General features: G+C 40.4%; 1 protein-coding gene across 6 annotated transcripts in view; it reads right to left on the reverse strand.

Annotated features, from left to right (window-relative positions):
- Window positions 1–20,282, reverse strand: part of fahd2a (fumarylacetoacetate hydrolase domain containing 2A) — a 32,635-nt gene that overhangs the window by 4,288 nt on the left and 8,065 nt on the right. For 4 of the 6 annotated variants that reach the window (XM_084695258.1, XM_084695255.1, XM_084695256.1 and 1 more), the window contains exons 5-8: window positions 12,898–13,060; window positions 9,438–9,546; window positions 9,219–9,306; window positions 86–375 (exon numbers count right to left, since the gene is read on the reverse strand). In XM_084695258.1, coding sequence (XP_084551384.1) covers window positions 313–375; window positions 9,219–9,306; window positions 9,438–9,546; window positions 12,898–13,060 — 423 coding nt within the window. In that variant the 3' untranslated portion in view covers window positions 86–312. Of the gene's footprint in view, window positions 1–85; window positions 376–9,218; window positions 9,307–9,437; window positions 9,547–12,897; window positions 13,061–20,282 lie in introns of those variants that run through there. The other 2 variants (XM_084695259.1, XM_084695260.1) reach the window with 2 other exon arrangements.

Genomic DNA, 20,282 nt, shown 5'->3' on the forward strand with positions numbered 1-20,282 from the left:
GATGTTTCCCACAACAGTGGGTTTACTCTGAAACACCACTACCATCTAGTGTTGCTCTGAAGTACACACACATGCACACACCGTATGAATTCATACATACATTGATGAAATATTTAATCATTCAAACTATAATTGTTTCAAAGAATAATTCACTGTTTTTCTAAAGACAATACTGCATTTGTCACCTAGATTGTTACAGGATGAGGTGGGCCAGTTGCTTCACTTGTCATCTGACTTAGTGGCATTTAGCATCACAAAACAGCTGAATCAGCCTCGCAATCAGTGCTGTCTGATGACGGACTCCAATCAGTGTCAAACCACGGTGTTCCGTATTGCCCCCACCTGGTCGATCTGACACTCAACCACATCTCCTTTCTAGAACACAGAACACAAAATAACTGATTATAGCCATTTTTGTCTGGTCTTTTTTCCTTCTCAGGTCTGCTCTAGAAAACAAAGACAAACATGGGCATGTGTATAATCATCATTATATATTTTTCAGTACAAACCAGGGGTGTATTCCAGAAAGTGGATTTAACAAATTGTGAATCTAACCCTAAACTCCGAGTAGATTTACCCTAAAATGGAAAACTCAGACTTTTCGGTTTCAGAACATTTACATTAAGTAATTTAGCAGACGTTCTTATTCAGAGTGACTTACCCAAGGACATAACGTAATTTGCTCAGCCGGCCCTGTCAGTCACACAGTAACATAACAAACTTTAAACATTGTTTTTTCACACCGAATAAAACTAAGAGAAAGCAGGCGATCTGCCGGCCCAATCTATGAGCAGGCAGAGCGGCCACCAGGAATTCTCCTGATTCTCCAGATGGCCACTCCAGGCCTGAACACAACCTATTGTAATCACACATTTATTGGGGGTGCTTGCATCAGTAAGGCACACACTTATCTCACATACTTTTTTATTTATAATTTTCCCACCCTTAAAAAAATTCACCCTCCCTGGCTATTTTGACACTTGAAGGTCTGAATCACTTGAGTCATTATGGTACCTCATGTTGACTGTGCCACAAAAAGTATTTTCAGTGACACGGTAAGCAAGTTGTAGGGTGGGGGGGCACATTTCGAAGGGCAAGCTCGTATCTTGGTCATACATGTATAACCATATATCACATATGTTCTTATTTACGTTTTTGGGGGCATATTTTCAGTTTGCAGATTGGAATTTGCTGTTTGCAGAATTTGCTGTTTGAATTGCAATTTCAGGTAAGATACTGCCAGTGACAACGTTGTTAAAAGCTTGTTTCAAAGGGGTTTCTTTATTAAGGAAATGCAATATGAGTAAAAAAAAAAAAAAACTTGAGGGAAAGTTTAAGTGACATAGGTTAGGACCATTTTACACGGGATTGCCCAATTTCTTCGTTTTCAACTGTTTCAACTATGTGAGGCTGCCACATATACTATCGCCATCCCCTCTTGCAGGGTATGAGAAAAATCACAGGGAAATGAGACAAGAACAATGTTTCATTATACACTTCACTATTTTGAAGTGTAAATGAGCAGCAACAAATTTAAACTTTTTAATCTTTGTAATCTTCATAAATAATAAGTATGCATACTTATTTAAAGCATATCCTCAACTTATATTTGACATGATACAAAGTAAATATTGGCTAGTGCCTAACTCAACTTGTAGTAGCAGTAACCCACAAAAGAATGCTTTTCATCACAGGATGATGATGATGATTAAGATGATACAGAGACATTGATTGCGGCTGCCAAGACGGATGCATAGAGGCCTATATGTATGGTAGCTAGCTACTGGTAGTTCTCTCCCTGTGTACTTTATTTACAGTTTTGTGTGGAATTGTCTGTATTTTAAATGTATACTGTCAAAGTGATAAGAATTATGAATGGAAAAAACTGTTAAACAGAGCATGGATGGGCATTGCCAGGAAGGGGGTCCATCAGCCTGCATAGCTGGGAGCTCATACTAAGAGTGAAGAGTAGAATGAAATGGTTGTCTTCTCATTTCCCCTGCAAGAGGGAGCAGCCTCATAATTGAATCAAAACGAATACATTTGTCAGACCAGTGTAAAACTGGACCTAATCTATATGATTTAAACAAAATTTCAAGTTTTTCCCTTCTCGTGATATTTCCAGGCATTTAGCCAAATAATATTGTATTCATTCATTACTAAAGAACCCCCTTTAAAGCTTATTCTAACAACGACGTTACCGGGCATATAGCTATCTCAGATGGGATCGTTATTTTGACATACATTTATGGGAAAATCCCTCATTCATAAAAAGCTCAGTGGCAGCAATCATTGTCAGTAACAACGCAAAATATCCCCTGTGTGGAGATTAAGCTGCCCCGCTAAATTGTACTAGTACAGTAGACTGTGTTCGTCTCTGTAGCGATTGCGTTGGTTGAATTCGATTTAACGTTCCGTTGTACGGTTTAGGCTGAAATGCATTATTTTCATGAACAGATTGACAAGTTTAGACTGTGGCAATGGAGTTTAGGTTAGAAGTCACTAGTCAGATAGTTTCACCTATTGAAAGACTTTTCAATGGGGGGGGGGGGGGGGGTATTATGAAAAAATTATGTATTATGACAGTTTGTATGATTTGGTCATTTATTAGCACACTTGTATTTAATTATCACGGCAAACAATTACACTGCACTAAACTTGAAGTGTACATGTAAAGTGAAAATAACAAAACCAGTCAGTATGATGACTCGAGCGAATATAATTCACGTCTTACTAAAACAGCTGCCAGCGAAAGGGAATGAGGAAACTGTTTCCCAGTGCCGCCGCTCCCATAACGCGCACTACGCGCTGTGCGTAGGGCACCAAGTCCTGAGGGGGCAACAAAAATTTGCCAACTGAAAAATCATCATAGTTATTATAATTATAATGCCGATATTATTTCAGTAGGCCTATATAAATATTACGCACCTTTTAAGCATGTTTATCACAAAACAGGCAAAACAAGATATATTTAATTGCTCAAAAAACGTTACGATGGTGCCCCCCCCCACACAAAAAACAAATACACACTCAACTTTCCAAGCTCGCCGTGGGTGCCCTTTTCTATCTCAGTGGCCTGACGAACTTTGACAGTAGGCTAGGTAAACTTTTCGAAAATGGCCTCAAAAAGACAACAGGAGTCAGGGGCAAAAAAGAAATAAACTGCAAGATGATGCCCGTGCATCACTTTCAGGTAAGTCCATGTTTAATTATTGTTAAATACGGGAAATATGCTGCTAACTTATAGTTAGCCTATGCATACACCTCGAACAAGCTGACGTTATTGCTAATTTTAGCACACTCAAATATGTTAGGTGCAAACTAAATTTAGATTTTACTGTTAAACAATATCTATGCATTTGAAATAACTGACGCCAGCTAGATGTTACTTTACTGTACATTCTATGATGCTTTTATATTCGATTGATCAAATAGTTTTTAAATGAGTAATAAAGGTGGAGAGCTCCTTGGCTGCATGCTTTCAGTTTTAAATGTTTATAATTAATTTGGAAAACCATGCTAAGAAACGTAAGGGTGGGGCTGAAAAATTAAGAGACAAAAATACATCATGCACTCAAATAAAGGCCCCAAAATTTTGCTCGCATTAACTCCGTAACCAGCATCATATCAAACACAGAATGTGGATGCATTGACAGGGCAGCTGTGGTGGTGGTAGGGGGGGGGGGGCATCATAAAGGAATTATGCGTAGGGCACCAAAATGGCTAGCGGCGGCACTGCTGTTTCCTCTACAAAAAAATACAATGCAGGTCACGTGAAAAATGATCCAAAGACTCGTAGAGTGACCGAGTCGGGAAATTTATGAATCGTTCGTTTCCTCTAGCTACCAGTAGGCTACAGAGCCTATGCAGGTCACGTGAAAAATGATCCAAAGACTCGTAGAAAGACCGAGTCGGGAAATAAACGAATCATTTCTGTATCAGGGCCGGATCCGGGGGGGGGGATCCGGACCGGGGGGGGGATCCCCCCCCCAAGCTCCTTCTGACTTCAGCCAAAATGGTTACATGTTGAAGCTATGCAGTGGCGGATTTAGTGATTTGGGGGCCCCAGGCGAAGACAGGCATGGGGCCCCCTTAACTCCTATTCTTACTCTTTTCAATCCATATTATAATTATGAATATATATATAATATTGATAAGCTATAGCAGCCTCAGTTGAAAAGTTGTATCAAATGAAGATATTGGGCAATCCGGTGAAAACGGTCCTAACCTTTATGACTTTATGTCACCTTTTTCCCTTCTAGTGATATTTTCAAGCATTTAGCCTACTCATATTGCATTAATTCATTAAGAAGCCCCTTTGAAACAAGCTATTGTAACAACATTGTCACCGGCAGTATTTCAGATGGAATCGCAATTCAAACAGTACAGTACCATCTGTTAACTGAAAATATGCCCCCAAAAATGTAAATAAGTTTGACAGTTATTTAGTGGGAAATGGCTAATAAAAAAAACGTTTGCTGGAGGCGATCATTGTCAGTAACAATGCCAAATCTGGTCTCAGTCTAGGGCCCTGCGTGGAGAAGCTGACCCCAGTAAATTGTGCTTCGAGCAAGCTAGCTAGCCTAGCTGCTGTTGCTAGCCAAACTTCACTGAGCAGCACTTGTGCTAGCTGCCACATCATTGGATACCAGTTTCCTTCTGTAGTTTCAGTTTGGCAATTAGTTGTTTACTCTCCTCTTTTGTCTTTCTCTTTTGTGCTCCGCTCAATGAGTTACATTTAGCACAAAAAAAATTGCTTTCACTTCACTCTTCTACTGTCTCACATTAACCAACTGATTTGACATGCTTTGCTGCACAGTTGTTACAATCGATGGAATAGTCCACAGTAGTATCGGGGAGGGGAAGCCTGCGTTGACACAAATAGAATAAATGCTCTGTTGGTATCTTTGTTGATACTTTTGTGGAAGGTTATGAATTGTAATTGATTTGTATTATTATTATAGTTATTATTGATCATATAGTAATTTTATGTAGTCTTTCAAGGGCACCCCTGGCATCTGGGGGCCCCCTGGTAGCTGGGGGCCCCAGGCGGTTGCCTACCTTGCCTAATGGGTAAGTCCGTCTATGAAAAAGTCTGTTAGTGCTTTCAGTATTATGCTTCTTTTTTTTTACCAATCTTTTTAAAAGATTCCCCAGTGATTGTCTGGTTGATAATGGGCAACGTAGGTTAGAGCTTCGCATCCACGTTTACCGATAAAAGTGAAATCAACCTCGAATCTCTTGCCACTCACTTGTTCTCGAAGTTACTGTTTATCGGTCTTTTGTGGAGGGCTTTTGACGAATAGAGGGTTTTCACAGCGCGTCATCAGACCGGAAGTCGCCATATTGGAGGCACTCCGCATCACAACAAAGCACAGGCACTGAAGTATATACCAAACGTCGTCAAGGAAAATGGTTAATTATTGCCGTGTTTCAGGTTGTACCAATAGGACAGATCGAGAAAAACATTTGCAATATTATCGACTTCCAAAAGTTATTAAAAACCAGGGAAAGGAATGTCAGAGATTATCAAAGTAAAGGAGGCGCTTGTGGTTGGCAATGCTCAACCAAGATCTACCAGGGAAAAAACAGGATTGAGAGTCACTTGGCTACACCTTGAGTATCGCAAGGATATCATACAGTTAAGGTTAGGTTGGTTAAAGACATTACTGTATTACTTACTTTGGCCTTCACAACACAACGGTCGTTGTTAACAAGGTACTGCGTCTCCCTCACCCATCCACACACCATCTGGTTAGAGGCCTCCAAACCTTTGTAGGATTTAAGGTCTTCCGCTGTGTATGGGCTTGGCGTGAAAACCAGGTAGTTGACTATACCGGGATATGCAACTGAAGGAAGCATCAACGGGTCGTCACGGATCCAAGAGGGAGCTAACTCGTAGGGATCTGCACCGCCAATAAATCGTAATTTCCTCGAAATATCGCACATTTTCTTGTGGTCCAAGTCCTTCCCTATATGCCTTTGCATCTTGGACGCGTTTTGATTAGCTTTTCGGTTGTTTGGACATGGCTACATTCACTTAAAGTATCCAAAGCGCACAATACTCCATTGTACTCCGTTCAGTTATTTACACCGAGTGCCTCCACAACGGCCGCGCATCCGGGTTACTGCCCAGAACGTGACGTCGGTGAAAACCCTCTATAGTAAAGTGTAGCATTGGTGTTTAATGTTAGACCCTGGAATTTCATACTTCTGTTTCAGTTGTAATCTTTATTTGTTTTTATAGAAGATACACGGGTTAAAGACGTTAACAGTAGTCTTTTAGCTTTGTTAGCCATCGATTGTTCTTTGCGTGCGTGTTTGTACCTACAAACAAAAAACTTTTACCATGCATCGATTTCTGATCCCCAAACCATCTATACTGCCCCTGCTGCGACAAGGGATATTAAAGTCATACTCCAGAGCAGGCAGAGCTTGCTGGTCCTAGTGGAAGCACTTCCCTGTCTACCGTTGCTGTGGGTGAAGGCTAGCATGGTTTGAATCCAATGCAGCCTGTTCTGCAAACGTACCCCATGCGCATTTTCAGCCAAGGTCCTAGGGCATCGCACTCAAACTTGGTTAGAATACTCAGTCATGCTACATGCATGTTTCTGCCTCCCCTGTCGACAATTTGGAGCCAGAAATAATAGACATCACCTTTGTAGGGCTGTTTTGGCAGCCCCTTTGTCACTGGTCACCCAGACACTCGTCTGGTCACCCAGACACTCGTCTGGGACAGTTGTTGATTTGCATGAATGCTAAAATGACAATCACACCTTGATGACACACCTCTGGAGAGGTGGTCTCAACAGTTGAAGAGGAAGGTGGACAGAGGAAGACTCTGAAATTATCATTAAAAGTTGTGTTCTTGAAAATAAGGTTCTAAACAGCTTTAAATGTCATGTTTGATATGCTTTTGTTTCTTATTTTGTGTGTTACATTCTAGTAATAATTTTAACACTGTAACATGTACATGTACAGGGTTTACAGAGTTTGTGCCTGCAGCAGACCAACATATGTTTAACATATTCCCTTGTCTTGCAAGGGCACCACTTGGTTCTACTGCAGTCTTGATTAATGATCCAATTTGAATTTGTATGCGTTCGACAACTTTTCTGTCACATGACCGGTGTCCCCATTTTAGTCAGGTTTGGGTGTATATAGGAAGAAGTTTTTACCAATCACTTCGAGTTCTGTTTACGATACAGCTCCGGTGCGTTAGGCGCCTAGTCCTCATCGTGAATACCTTCGTTAACCATTGCTCTGAAGGTATGTTTTGTACTTGATGATATTTCATTATCATTGTATTGATTATCTTGCTATTTAGATAATAAACTATTAATGTGTGCATTTTAAAGTTACTTGTTCTCCTTGAAACGTATCTATCAAGCTACGGCGGTGAAAACTTTGATCTAGTCTGGTTGATGCGGCTAACTGATTATAAACATAGACTTTTGGAGTAGGTTTTAACTTAAGGCCTCTGAGTCACTTACAGTGGATCTCCACGCTCCGAAGGAATTTACCGGAGCCTCTGAGTGATCGATTACATATCCTACTAGGTCTACTATGGTTAAAATCCATATTATAGTAGAGATAAACGACTGTTTAGTGAACACGCATACTTTAGGGTCGGTGCTCTGATCAAGCAGACGATTTTTACCTACGTCAGAGTTTCATGTCATTAACTGTTTAGCGCTCAAGGTTACAGGTAACGCACTTGTGCACATTGTCAAAAATTGGAGTCAGATATTAACGAGTCAATTATCTCCCTGAGAATCTAACCAAAGGTGACTTGTGGTTCCCAAGCCAGGGACAAACACCAAGCGCGTCTCTGGCCTTTCGATTCACAGCCTACACCTTCATAGAATAGGTTTTTACCAATTGGAAAACAGCGGCGGTTTATTTTACATAGAGCTCAAAATGTTGCACTGTAAATACAATTATTCTTCATAATTTCCCCCCATCTTAATAAAAGTCATTCAATAAATACACTGACATAAATAACAACAAAAATATTCTCCAGTGTCCTCTTCATGTCATATTATATCCACTTGGTTGAGCTGCTGACAGTGTTGTATATTATGGTTGAGTTTTTATCCAATCATATTTCAGCTAGCTTGTGTTGTCAGGTTTTCTAAAATCTGCCTGAGGCCTTCAGAATCAACAGAGCAAGCTCCTGTCCGCGTAAGTGAAGGGAGACAGTCAGTTGTGACTGACTGATCTGTGCCAATCAGATCTCGAGTCTGCGACACCAAGGTCAGCTAGAAGGCCTTATGCTGAATTTGACATGTACATGTCTTGTGATTGCATAAGCACTCGTGAAAGCCTGAAAGAGGGCAATCCTTTAGCAAGGCAATCCACCCAGACAGTAAATAAAACACTTGAAGCCCTTGGAACGGGAATACTAAAAATTACAAAATAAATTTGGATCATCTGCAATTTATAATATAAATAACGTGGCACATTGGCGCAGCTAACTGAATTGACTTCAGTCACAGCTGCGCCAACATGTTAAATAGTTTTGCTGTTGCATATTCTCAAAAACAAATGCAAATAATCTGTTTACTTTGATTTTCAATGAATAGTTTGTTTTGTTATCGTCTCGTTGGTGACTTATGAAACGGCGACAATGCGCAGTTTATTGGACAAACTTGTTTAAGCTCACATAGCGTACTTTTGGTGGACAAACTTTGTTGATTTATCTCTTAAAATCGTTTTGACAGTATCGGTGATCTTAGTTTTCCTAGTCTTAAATCAAATCACTGATGGAATGTGACGTAAAATGGTAATGAAACAGAATGAAACCACATCTAATCACGGTTTTATAGTCCTCTCTCAACTTAAGGCAAAGCAGATTTTTGGAGATCTGTCGGCTGAACCAGTAATGGACACCCCATGTATACCAACTTTATCAAGCTCAGAAAGTGGGATAGGTAGAAATGCAGATTTTGTTAAGGAAAACTTGCCAGAAAGCAGGTTAGGTTCACAGAGTCAGTGACCAAGGACACTGACCCACAGTTTGCGTTTGCGTTCTTTTTCTAGAACGGAAAACCCAGATTTAGCCTAATTTCAAGGTTAACCGCTAAGTTGCTTTGGATAAAAGCATCTGCAAAATGAATACATTAAATGTAAATGTAAATATTAACCAACTCAAGATTTTCACTAAACCCTCTTTCTGGAATATCCCCTGGACAACAGGGTTGGAGAACTAGAATCACCTTAAGAAAGACTGGAGGATTCCGGAACACGCCCACACCTGGGGGGGTGCCAGTTAGAAACACATCACCTGGGGACAAGGTCACAAACCTGACAAACACAGACACACTACACTGTGAAAGAATGTAATCACTCAATCATCTATGTCTATCAGCCAAGTTTTTGTTGAAACCCAGGCCACCAGCATACTGTGAAACCCAGGTCCCAGGCCAACAGCTTACTTTGAAACCCAGGCCACCAGCTTCTCTGTCCTGAAGATCATCTGGTCCGTGTTGCTGTCCTGGACCGTTGCTCCATTAACCAGGCACCGGATCCCCAGCATATGAGGGTCTGACCAGTAAAGACATCACAGCATTGTACAGTACAGATGCAGACCTTTGCTGTAAAGAGCTTGAGTAGATTTACAATTTTGTCTAAAGTTTCAGGTAATCTATATCCATGTTTCTGAACTGGCAGGTCCAGACCCAAAATTGGGTTGCGAACTGGTGTGGAGAGGGACGTGCTAAAAATGCTCAAAAAGCCAAACTTATTTTAATAAGTTACTGAACCTCGATATTAAAGAATGTTTTATAGGTCATCCTGGGGTCACTCAGCCCCCCACATATTCCGAATAAACCCAAAATAGTCTCAATTGTTTGTGCTTCGTTTCTGCTGGTTTGTGCTGTTAAAATTATTGTTTGTGCTGCAGTGGTATTTTTTATATTAGACATTTAATTATGGGCAATTATGTCACCAGCCCCCCCACTTGCTCCAAACTGATTGTAAAAAGTCTCAATCGTTTTGCTGGTTTGTACTGCAATTATTTTAGTTTTGCTGCCGTCATTTTTTAGATATTAAAGAATAGGTAAAGGCCAATCTGTTGTCTCTCTTCTCCCATGTGCTTTCTTACTAATCCATTGTGCATTTTCAACTAGAAAGTAGCAATGAACACAGCGAGGCTCACAGGATGTATGGAAAGTAACTCAAACTCCAAGGTATATGTTTTTACTTGATATGTTGTTCTGTGAAAAGAATTGTATAACACTAACACTGCCTAATAGTGATGGGAAGTTAGGTTCATTTTACTGATTCGATTCTTTGAATCTCGTTCAGTAAAATGAACAAATCTTTTTCCGAGTCATTCGTTCATTTCAAAGGGGGGGGGGGGGGGGGTCATGTATTATCACACTGGCATTTCATTATCACTTCAAACAATTACACTGCACTAAACTGTAAGTGTAAATGTAAGTGAAAATAACAAAACCAGTCAGTATGATGACTTGAGCGAACATCATTCACGTCTTACTAAAACAGCGGCCACGAGAAAGGGAATAAGGAAACAGTTTCCTCTACTAAATAATACAATGCGGGTCACGTGAAAAAAGGATCCAAAGACTCGTAGAAAGACCGAGTCGGGAAATTAACAAATCGTTCGTTTCCTCTAGCTACAGAGCCTATGCAGGTCACGTGAAAAATGATTCAAAGACTCGTAGAAAGACCGAGTCGGGAAATGAACGAATCGTTCGTTTCCTATAGCTACAGAGCCTATGCAGGTCACGTGAAAAATGATCCAAAGACTCGTAGAAAGACCGAGTCGGGAAATGAACGAATCGTTCGTTTCCTCTTGCTACAGAGCCTATGCAGGTCACGTGAAAAATGATCAAAAGACTCGTGGAAAGACCGAGTCGGGAAATGAACGAGTCACTTGTTGAGAGGACTTGTTACTCCCGAGTCCTTATAAGGATTTGTTCAAAATGAACGAATCGTTCACAAAGGCACATCACTACTGCCTAACAAGCCAAACACTGTACACTAAAGTGCACTTTCTTAAACATGTTGGTCAGATAAACTTAAAAATGTGGGTTCAAAGCCTGGAACACATTGATAAACTTTTTTACAAGTTAGATAGGCCTACTGAGATTATTAAAATGTATGACAACATCAATACATTTGAAAACAGTAGCAAGTGTATTTATGAAATAACATTGATATTACTACAGTTTTTATGCAGAATTCTTTTCACAGAATAACATTACAAGTAAAAACATATACCTTGGAGTTTGAGTTACTTTCCATACATCCTGTGAGCCTCACTGTGTTTGCTTTACTTATTCTTTAATATAATTAGGTAGCCTAAGATGTCCGTGGCAGAGAGTCAAGAGAACTCGAGCGAAATGTCCCAACCAAGCAACAGCAAGGAGGTTGGTAGCCAGGAAGACCAGCCAACCCTTCTACATCCCTGGCCGTACCTGGAAACAACTTTCGCTGCAAGCTCTGCGCACCTAAGTACCACGAGCTAGGCTAATGGATTTCAAAAACTCCGTCTATTTTGAATAAAGGCTATTGACAACATGCCTCTGAAGTTTGAATTTTTGCACCACTACAATACTTATAGGCAACTAGTCATAATATATTCCATTCCATGAAACACATGTTAATGCTAAGTAGTAAACATATATGGTTCTTTAATGTATTTGCATTGTACTAAAATGCGTTCATTTTGAATGGGCATAAACAGGTGCAGCCCAAATTTTTCAACATTAACATTTAAATATTACATTAGTCCGTATGGCCTTTAGAAAATATTTTGGGGGGGAGGTGGGGGTCGTGGGTTATAGGCCCTTGTGGCGCGGCCTAAGCTTTTACCCATAATATCATTTTTCCCCCTTACATTACTACTTTTACTTTTATACTTTAAGTAGTTTTGAAACCAGTACTTGTATACTTGAGTAAAAAGCTTGAGTTAATACTTCAACTTCTACAAAAGTATTTTTAAACCCTAGTATCTATACTTCTACTTGAGTAATGAATGTGAATACTTTTGACACCTCTGGTCCTTTTGCATGAATTACTGCGGCGTGGCATGGAGGCAATCAGTCTCTGGCACTGCTAAGGTGCTATGGAAGCCCAGGTTGCTCTGATAGCAGCCTTCAGCTCTTCTGCGTTGTTGGGTCTGCTGTCTCGCATCTTCCTCTTCCCAATACCCCATAGATTTCTATGGGGTTTAGGTCAGGCGAGTTTGCTGGCCAATCAAGCACTAGTACCTTTGGCAGTGTGTGCAGGTGCCAAGTCCTGCTGGAAAATGAAATCCGCATCTCCATAAAGCTGGTCAGCAGAGGGAAGCATGAAGTGCTTTTAAACTTCCTGGTAGACGGCTGCGCTGACCTTGGACCTGAGAAAACACAGTACTAGTACCTGGTTTAAGGACCATGGTATTCCTGTGCTTGACTGGCCAGCAAACTCGCCTGACGTAGAGAATCTATAGGGAATCTATGGGGTATTATGAAGAGGCCGCAGTAATTCATGCAAAAGGACCCCCAGCCAAGTATTGAGTGTTAACATTTCTGTGTTAAAAATCCTCTTTTTGTAGTGGTCTTAAGTAATATTCAAATGTTCTGAGATACTGAATTTGAGGGTTTCATTAGCTGTCAGTTATAATGATCAAAATTGAAAGAAATAAACACTTGAAATATTAGTCTGTGTGTAATGAATCTATATAATGTAGGAGTTTCACATTTTGAATCAAATTACTGAAATAAATCAACTTTTAGATTTTTTGTTAAATACATTTAATGGTTCGGAAATTGGATCATTTTGGGGTTGTGACTTGCCAAGGACAAACGTGGGTCCTGAAGTTAGACCAGTTGAGAACCAGTGATCTAAATCGAACTATTCTCCCCAGTCTTCCTATTCTTTTCTTACCTTTCACAGCGTCGCTTGTCACTAAAGCTGAGCCGAGAGGACAGAAGCTGTCAAATGTTTTTCCCAGCAACCACTGCTTCCCGTTGCGTTTCATCTGCCAATCACGAGCGGTGACGTCGTTGGCCACGGTGAAACCTGCCACAAACGACATGGCATCCTCTTCCTTGGGGGGGGGGATCAAAACAAGATCAAAACATTGATTTTGCTTTGCTAACACAAACTTCAGCTGCCACTTTACAATATCCAGTGACATGCACTGACATACACAGAAAAATGTATGGTCAAATATTTACTATTATGTTAACATTTGTAATGTGTTAGAACACATTAATCTCAAAGACTATGGAACACTGAGTTAGTCTGAATTAAATAAATATAGTAAATAAATAAGTAAATAAATACATAAATAAATATGGCTATGAAAAAAAAAAAATTATGTCATTGGACTTTTATTTCCTAAACGTCACATATATTTCCGAACACCACATTTATTTCTGTGCTGTATTTCCAATCTCGCATGCAAACGAGAGGGGCGTGATTATCTTCAGACCAACGCAGCTGCACAAGATCGAAGGCAGATAGGGACATCTAGATTCGAGAGATGATGGAAGACATTAGTCAAGTCAGAAATTGCATGCTGGCCTTAGTAGATCAAATTGATCAGCATGGCTTGTCAGCATAACATTTCGGCACACATTGTAGAGGTACTTGGGTGGATAAGTGCTCTACAGAACATTGACATTTAAGTCTTAAATAGTTTGAGACTTATCGAGCACTGTGTTCGTGTGCAAGATGTACAGGTAGTGTGGGGGGTGATTAGTGCCGCCTAACAAAGAAGACAATCACTGCCACCACTACGTCTCTGCCATTATGTGGATAGCTAGGTCAATAAGAAGGCAGCTAGCCTCACCATTATGCCATGCCAGTATTACCATTTTAGTGAGATGAGACCTGAAGTGAAGCCAGACCATTCTAGACATTACCCATACCTTTGGATTTACTGCTTCAAATTGAAGTAACGTTTCTTAATGCGTTGTCAATATTGGCAATGAAATTAAATAACCAAGACGTGTCCAGACCAAGACCCATTCAACACGGTACACAATACCCAAACCCAGATATTATAATTTATGTAATTCTTCAATCATACCTGCAAACTCTTAAGGGCTGAAAAAGGTGACACATTTTATTTTTTTTTCATTCTAAACGGCTATTTTCACTGAAAAGTGACAAGTTTGCAGGTATGTTCAATATTAAATCAAACCACTAACACTGGGTTTTAATAACCAATCAGTGACAAAACAGGTTTGTCTGTTCAGGTCTGTGCCAATACAGCCCAACACTAGCTAGCTGAAATGGCCACACCGATGTCGTCTTTTAATTTTTTTCCCTCATTGATAGGTAGCCAGACATTTAGTCTACAGTTGCCGACTTGAGACCGGTTAAAGCCAACCAGTGGCGGATCTAGAACATTTTACATGGGGTGGCAAAGGGGGGGCAAGAGGTCTTGGCAAGGTGGCATGGGTAAACGGTACGTGGGAATCCCTATATGTGAATGGCTTTAACAAAACAAAAACAAGACAAATTTTCAGCACAGGAGTGTAATGGCCCAAACCAGCCCACCCCCACCAGGGAACGAGCCATATGTTGAACATTCGGGGCTTAACCCGAACCTAGGACCTAGTTGATGTTATTTGAAATCAGAACTTCACAGTAATGCAAGCATATGTTTTGCATAAATTTCAGTGCAAAATCATTTTTTTGAGCTTTATGTACTATGAACATTAAGTTGGACTGTTATATTTCTGGAAACTAGGCTACAACCAATATGTTTACCTGAAAGATTCGGGGCTTTTGAGAAAACATATTTTTCCCACCCTTGCCGCAACCTAGATTTTTGAAGTGACAGATCTTTCTTTTTTTACCTGGCTTTTTCAGTTCCTCCTGGCATCTTTTTCCCGTCCATTTTATTATTTTCGCATCATCTTCATCATGCTAACTCCCTCCACAACAATAAATGACGGTTTAGGTTTGTCTCCATGGCAACAACCTTGGTACACGCACTTGTGTTTGAGAAAGAGAGTAGGCTATGCGACAACTGAAAACGGCACATTTTAATGCACGGTCTGATCATGTGTTTATTTAAATTAAAACCTAGAACAGCTTATTAGCTTACTTATCCGTCACATAGTAGTTAACAAACTTAACACATATCGTTTTATTCGGTGTGTGAAAAAAACTAAGAGAAAGTAGGCGATCTGCTGGTCCAATTTATGAACGGGCATGCGGCCCATCGGGAATTTTCCCGATTCTCCCGATGGCCACTCCAGGCCTGAGCCCAGTGTTCAAACGAAACAAAACTGTGCATCTTTTAAAAAGTCAAAGTATAAAAAGCAAAATGAAAATTGAAAAGTACAATATTTATGTCCAAGATGCAGTGGACTACAAAAACGTATCATTACAGTCCACAAATGACCCATGATCACCCATCTTTTTTAGGAAAGATGTCCCTATATCTGCCTTCAATCTTGTGCAGCTGCGTTGGTCTGAAGATACCCACGCCCCTCTCGTTTGCATGTGAGATTAGAAATAAATAAAGCACAGAAATAAATGTGGTGTTGGGAAATATATGTCATTAGGAAATAAAAGTCCCATGAAATAAATAAATGTTGTCTTTACAAAAACGTCATTTTGAAATAAGTACACGTTTGTATTATTGATGTAGGTAAATTGATTCAGCTGTATAATTATGAGGCTATATTTATATATTTATGGCCATCTTTCTTTTTTTTAAAGAATGTATTTAATAGCCTTTTTGTAGCCATTTATGTATTTATATATTTATTTACATATGTATTTATTTAATTCTGACTAACTCGGCGTTCCATAGAAGACGAATTCGTTCAGAATCAGCTACATATAGTAGCAGGTCGACTGACTCGATTTCCTTCTCATACTTTCCCGTAGCGTCACAGTGCATTTTCCTGTTGAAGCCCAGCATCCATGGACTTCAATGGGGCTGCTTTGAACTGTTTTTTTTCAATGCTTCGAACTATACGGTCAGCATGTTACTGTCACCATGGGTGATTCGAGGAAAAAAAGAATCTGAGAACAGGAGCTAGAAATATACATACGTACACTTTCCCTTATACCCTCCCAGCAGCGGTAATCTGTGTTTTTACTCAAGTGAGCTGTCTTTGTAAATACGGTGTTAAGTCTTTACCCGTTATTTCACGCCTGAAATGGACGCAATCTGGTTGGTAAATGAGGCCCTTAATGTTTTAAGTATGAATGTCCAATAGTCACTCAGCTTTTGACAACCCAAAACATATGAAAAAAGTCTGCCTTGTCACCTTTGCATCAATCACACAAATCAACACATTTGGGTACATTTTTGAAAGTCTACATTTTGTGTAGTAGGAACGGTGGAGGACTTTAAGTGTTAGCGATTCTCTTTTCTATCAGCAGATGTCGCAAAGGCTCCCATATACGAGTCTGAATGTATAAATGTACCTAATGTGTATAGTTATGTGCAAAATTATAACAGGAATGTAATTATACGAAGTGCATTTATGTAATATAAATTGTGTGTAGACAAATGGTATAAGCGCAACTCTTATGTCCCATTATTTTAGCGCGGCAACAATCATTTAAAATGGTAGATTGCATGTTTATAACAAGAAATCACCAATAAAAATTGACAATCTGTGTGTAAGGCGAATTAGTGGATCCTCAAACTATAGTTTGCGATCAGTGGGTCTATTGAAGGAGCTATTGAAATTGCCTCAAACATTCAAGGGGTCTGATACAGTGGCGGTTATAGACTAATTTTACTGGGGGGGCCAAGGGGGGGGCAGTGTTTAATCAGAGGGGCACATAGAAAAAGGGAAAACAAATATTATATAGATATAATAGATATCTAAACATTAAATACTTAAATTTGCTTTACATTAAAATCATACTAAATGCTCTGGCTCTCCCTCTTCCAGCTCTCTAAATACCTTGATATGTTTCTCACTAACTTCTTTATTTACTGCGGCAAAAAAGTCTGCAATGTCCCTTCCTCAGTTCATGATGACTACTAGAAGAAGAAAAACTTCTTTTTTTTCAGTCAGCTCAGGGGGGCCACAGGGTGGGCCAGGGACATTTTTACAGGGGCACTGGCCCCCGTGTAGAAACGCCCCTGGTCTGATAGATCCAGTTATCCTGGCAAAACATATATTGTTCTTCATTTATTGACAGGGCACGGTCCAAGTATTGCAAAAATTAGAGAATTATTATGTCCTTAAGGGTTTAAGTTGGTTGAGGGGCAGTTCTATGGGCGTATGTGAAGCCCTCTGTGACATGCTTGCATGTAAAAAGGCCTTTACAAATACATTTGATTTGATTTGGAACTTCTAAGCTAGAAGCTACGATCTCTGCTTGCTCTCCCGTTTGTCCAGCTCTCAAATGTTTGCTCCCTGAACAATACATTGGACTGTGGCCCGTGGCTTGTGTGTTGGTGTAACAGGGTTAGAATGTTATGTTAAGTTTATGCAAGTTATGCCGTTATTGAGCTTCTCTAACCGTATAAATTCTTGTGGAGTGCCTTTTGGAGACATGGTGTACTGCACGTCTGCGTGTGCTTTGTCCATGTGATGTTGCCGTACCTCAGCGGTAGCGGTAGACTCAGAGACTTATAGACCAATTATCACCCTACGTCACGCAACTGTCAAGCAGGCTCAACTGCGCATATCGGCTGCAAAAGACAAACTTCTCCCCGGTCTATTACACTTGGAGTGTCGATCAGGTCATCATATATCTCTGGCCACTGGATTGCAGGGCTTGATATTAACTTTTTGAGGCTCTTGGTCTTTGAACAAATACATTTACGTTTCACTTGTCTATGCACAAAAGTCACTTGAAGTGATCGGGCAAAACTAGCCTGGCTAACGGAGGTAGCTTTCTCAGGCAAATGACGAATGAAACAGGCTCGGTTAAAGAAATCCGAGATGCTGGCTATCTTCATCAGACTCGTATCTACATTAGGCAGTCCCCCCTGACGTTTCTGGTGTAGAATGGAGTGAAATACAACATTGTGCACACTGCCAGTGAGCTAGTCTGACTGAGGCTGACGTCAAAACAGTGTAACGGACACAGTCTCACTCAGATTGATTAGTTTAAACTAATCAGAAAAATAATCGGACCAGCTGGCTAAAAGCAGAATTCTCATATCTCTTGAAATCTGCCCTGCTCGACTTTTTAGATGTAGAATTGACTGTAAAACTGTAAAATTATGAACTTTGTGAAATGACGTGAAGACATGGTTGCCGCTCGACTATGCGGCCTTTACCGGTCGACATTCTCTCTCAAATTTCAAGACTTTCTTGACCCAAATTAAAATGTTGATGAGACAGATCAATGGGTAATCGTTTTCTCTCTTAAAGGCTGTCCTCCTCAACCTTTTTGGTCTTTTTAAATCTAACTATTTGTATTATCCTTTTGCCATTTAAAATGCTATCCTTTCCCGGTTTTCTGCAACCACATTGCGCACGCATCACAAATGTTTACAAACAAATAATTGGTCTATATACAGTAGACACAGCGAGCCTGCTCTTTAAAGATGGCGTCCACATTAATTTCTATGGTAAGTGCTCAGTGGCGCAGTGAGGCCAGCGAGAACGCAAAATGGACCGCGCCATCTTTCCAGTTTTGGCTTGTCCGGTCTTGCGCAAAACAGTGGCTCGCTATGCTCTGAGGGTCTTTCACGCTCGCAACTAGCTGTACACGTCATACTTTGCGACAACCAGTTGCAACTGTGTGAAAAGAAAGTAAAGAAACTGTAAACTTGAATATCTGGCTTTGTCGTTGTTCTAGCTCGGCAAAGCAAGCTAAGTTAGGCCGAATCCCAATACTCCCCCTTACCCCTTCCCCTTAGCCCTTCCCCTTAACTTACTCCTTCCCCTTGGCCCTCGAAAGTAAGGGGTAAGGGCTACATAGCCCTAGGAAATGGGACACCACTTGGTTACAGGTACGTCATCTAGCACGTATCGATATCTCCAAAGCAAGTAGTGTTATGCACTGATTTAAACGAAATTCGCTGCTAATGGAGTTTACTTTAAACTGTAGACATGCTAGTCAAAGAAATGCGGGACTGTTGTGCAATTCAGCACTGTAATATTAGCGTACCAAACTAGCGATTTTTAGAAACGTTTCAATTAGGAAAATGGTTGCAAATATATATGTTCATGACTGCATATAACACAAAACAAGACTGTCATAATTTTTTTATCAATTAATTAAGCCGAAAATATTAAATTTAGCGGACTCTCCGGATGATCTGGCCGCCATTGTTGCCGGTCGCGCAGTTTTCACATAGCCCTCGGTTTCAAGTAAGCTCCCGACCTCACTTGGTTTTAAGGGGTGTATACCCCTTAGTCTTAGCCCTTCCCCTAGCTCAAAAAGAGTATTGGGACACCACTAGCTCTCACGGGAACGCGCAAAACGAAGGGGAAGGGGTAAGGGGAAGGGGTAAGGGGGAGTATTGGGATTCGGCCTTAAAAAGGTTATGTGACTATTATGATGATGATGAAGGTTATGTGACTATTGTGATGATGATGAATGTTGCTTTACTATTACTAGCTTACTGTTATGGTTAATGCCAGCATTACGGTGTTAACTGACATAACGTTGCATAATGATAACAATATTGTGATTATCAGACATGATTCATTAATCTTTGTCTTTGCTCCAGAAGAACATGTCAATAATAGAATAAAAGCAACCGGACGAGTCGGGTGCCTCATCGGAAATGCAATAACACCAACATCCACCGGGGCCGTTGCCTCAAGCCGAGGGTCTGATTTGGACCGAGCGCGTAACTCGTGCAGTTAGGTCAGACCCCCACCCCTCGCTCCTTGGCTTGATAATTTTTGCAGATTTTTTTGTTGTTGCAACCAATCCGAAATGGGTAAACTAGCACCCTATTTATTTGCTTACGTCAAGTATAGCAAAGCTCATCATCATAATAATAGTAATATATATATATATATATATTAGTGCTGTCAGTTTAACGCGTTATTAACGGCGTTAACGCAAACCCAAATTAACGGCGTAAATTATTTTATCGCGCGATTAACGCTCTTTTTGGCCTAGCAAACTTTGTAGTTTTTTTCACATGCTGTTGCAACAACTACCGACGTTAGAAAAACTACAACACCACACCGGATCTAGCTAGACCGGAAACAAAACAACAGGCACGCCAAACACTCGTTTGGCTTGCGAGCTGGCTAAAGAGTAGCAGCAGAGCCCGTTTACGGATATTAGACATTCTCTGGTAGTAGGCTAACGTTACGTTTTGAGTGGATGACGAGCGCGAGATGCCGAAATGGATGCCAATAAGATTC

This window comes from Hypomesus nipponensis, chromosome 28 (assembly GCF_054491055.1).
Source record: "Hypomesus nipponensis isolate SF chromosome 28, ASM5449105v1, whole genome shotgun sequence".
Taxonomy (NCBI): Eukaryota; Metazoa; Chordata; class Actinopteri; order Osmeriformes; family Osmeridae; genus Hypomesus; species Hypomesus nipponensis.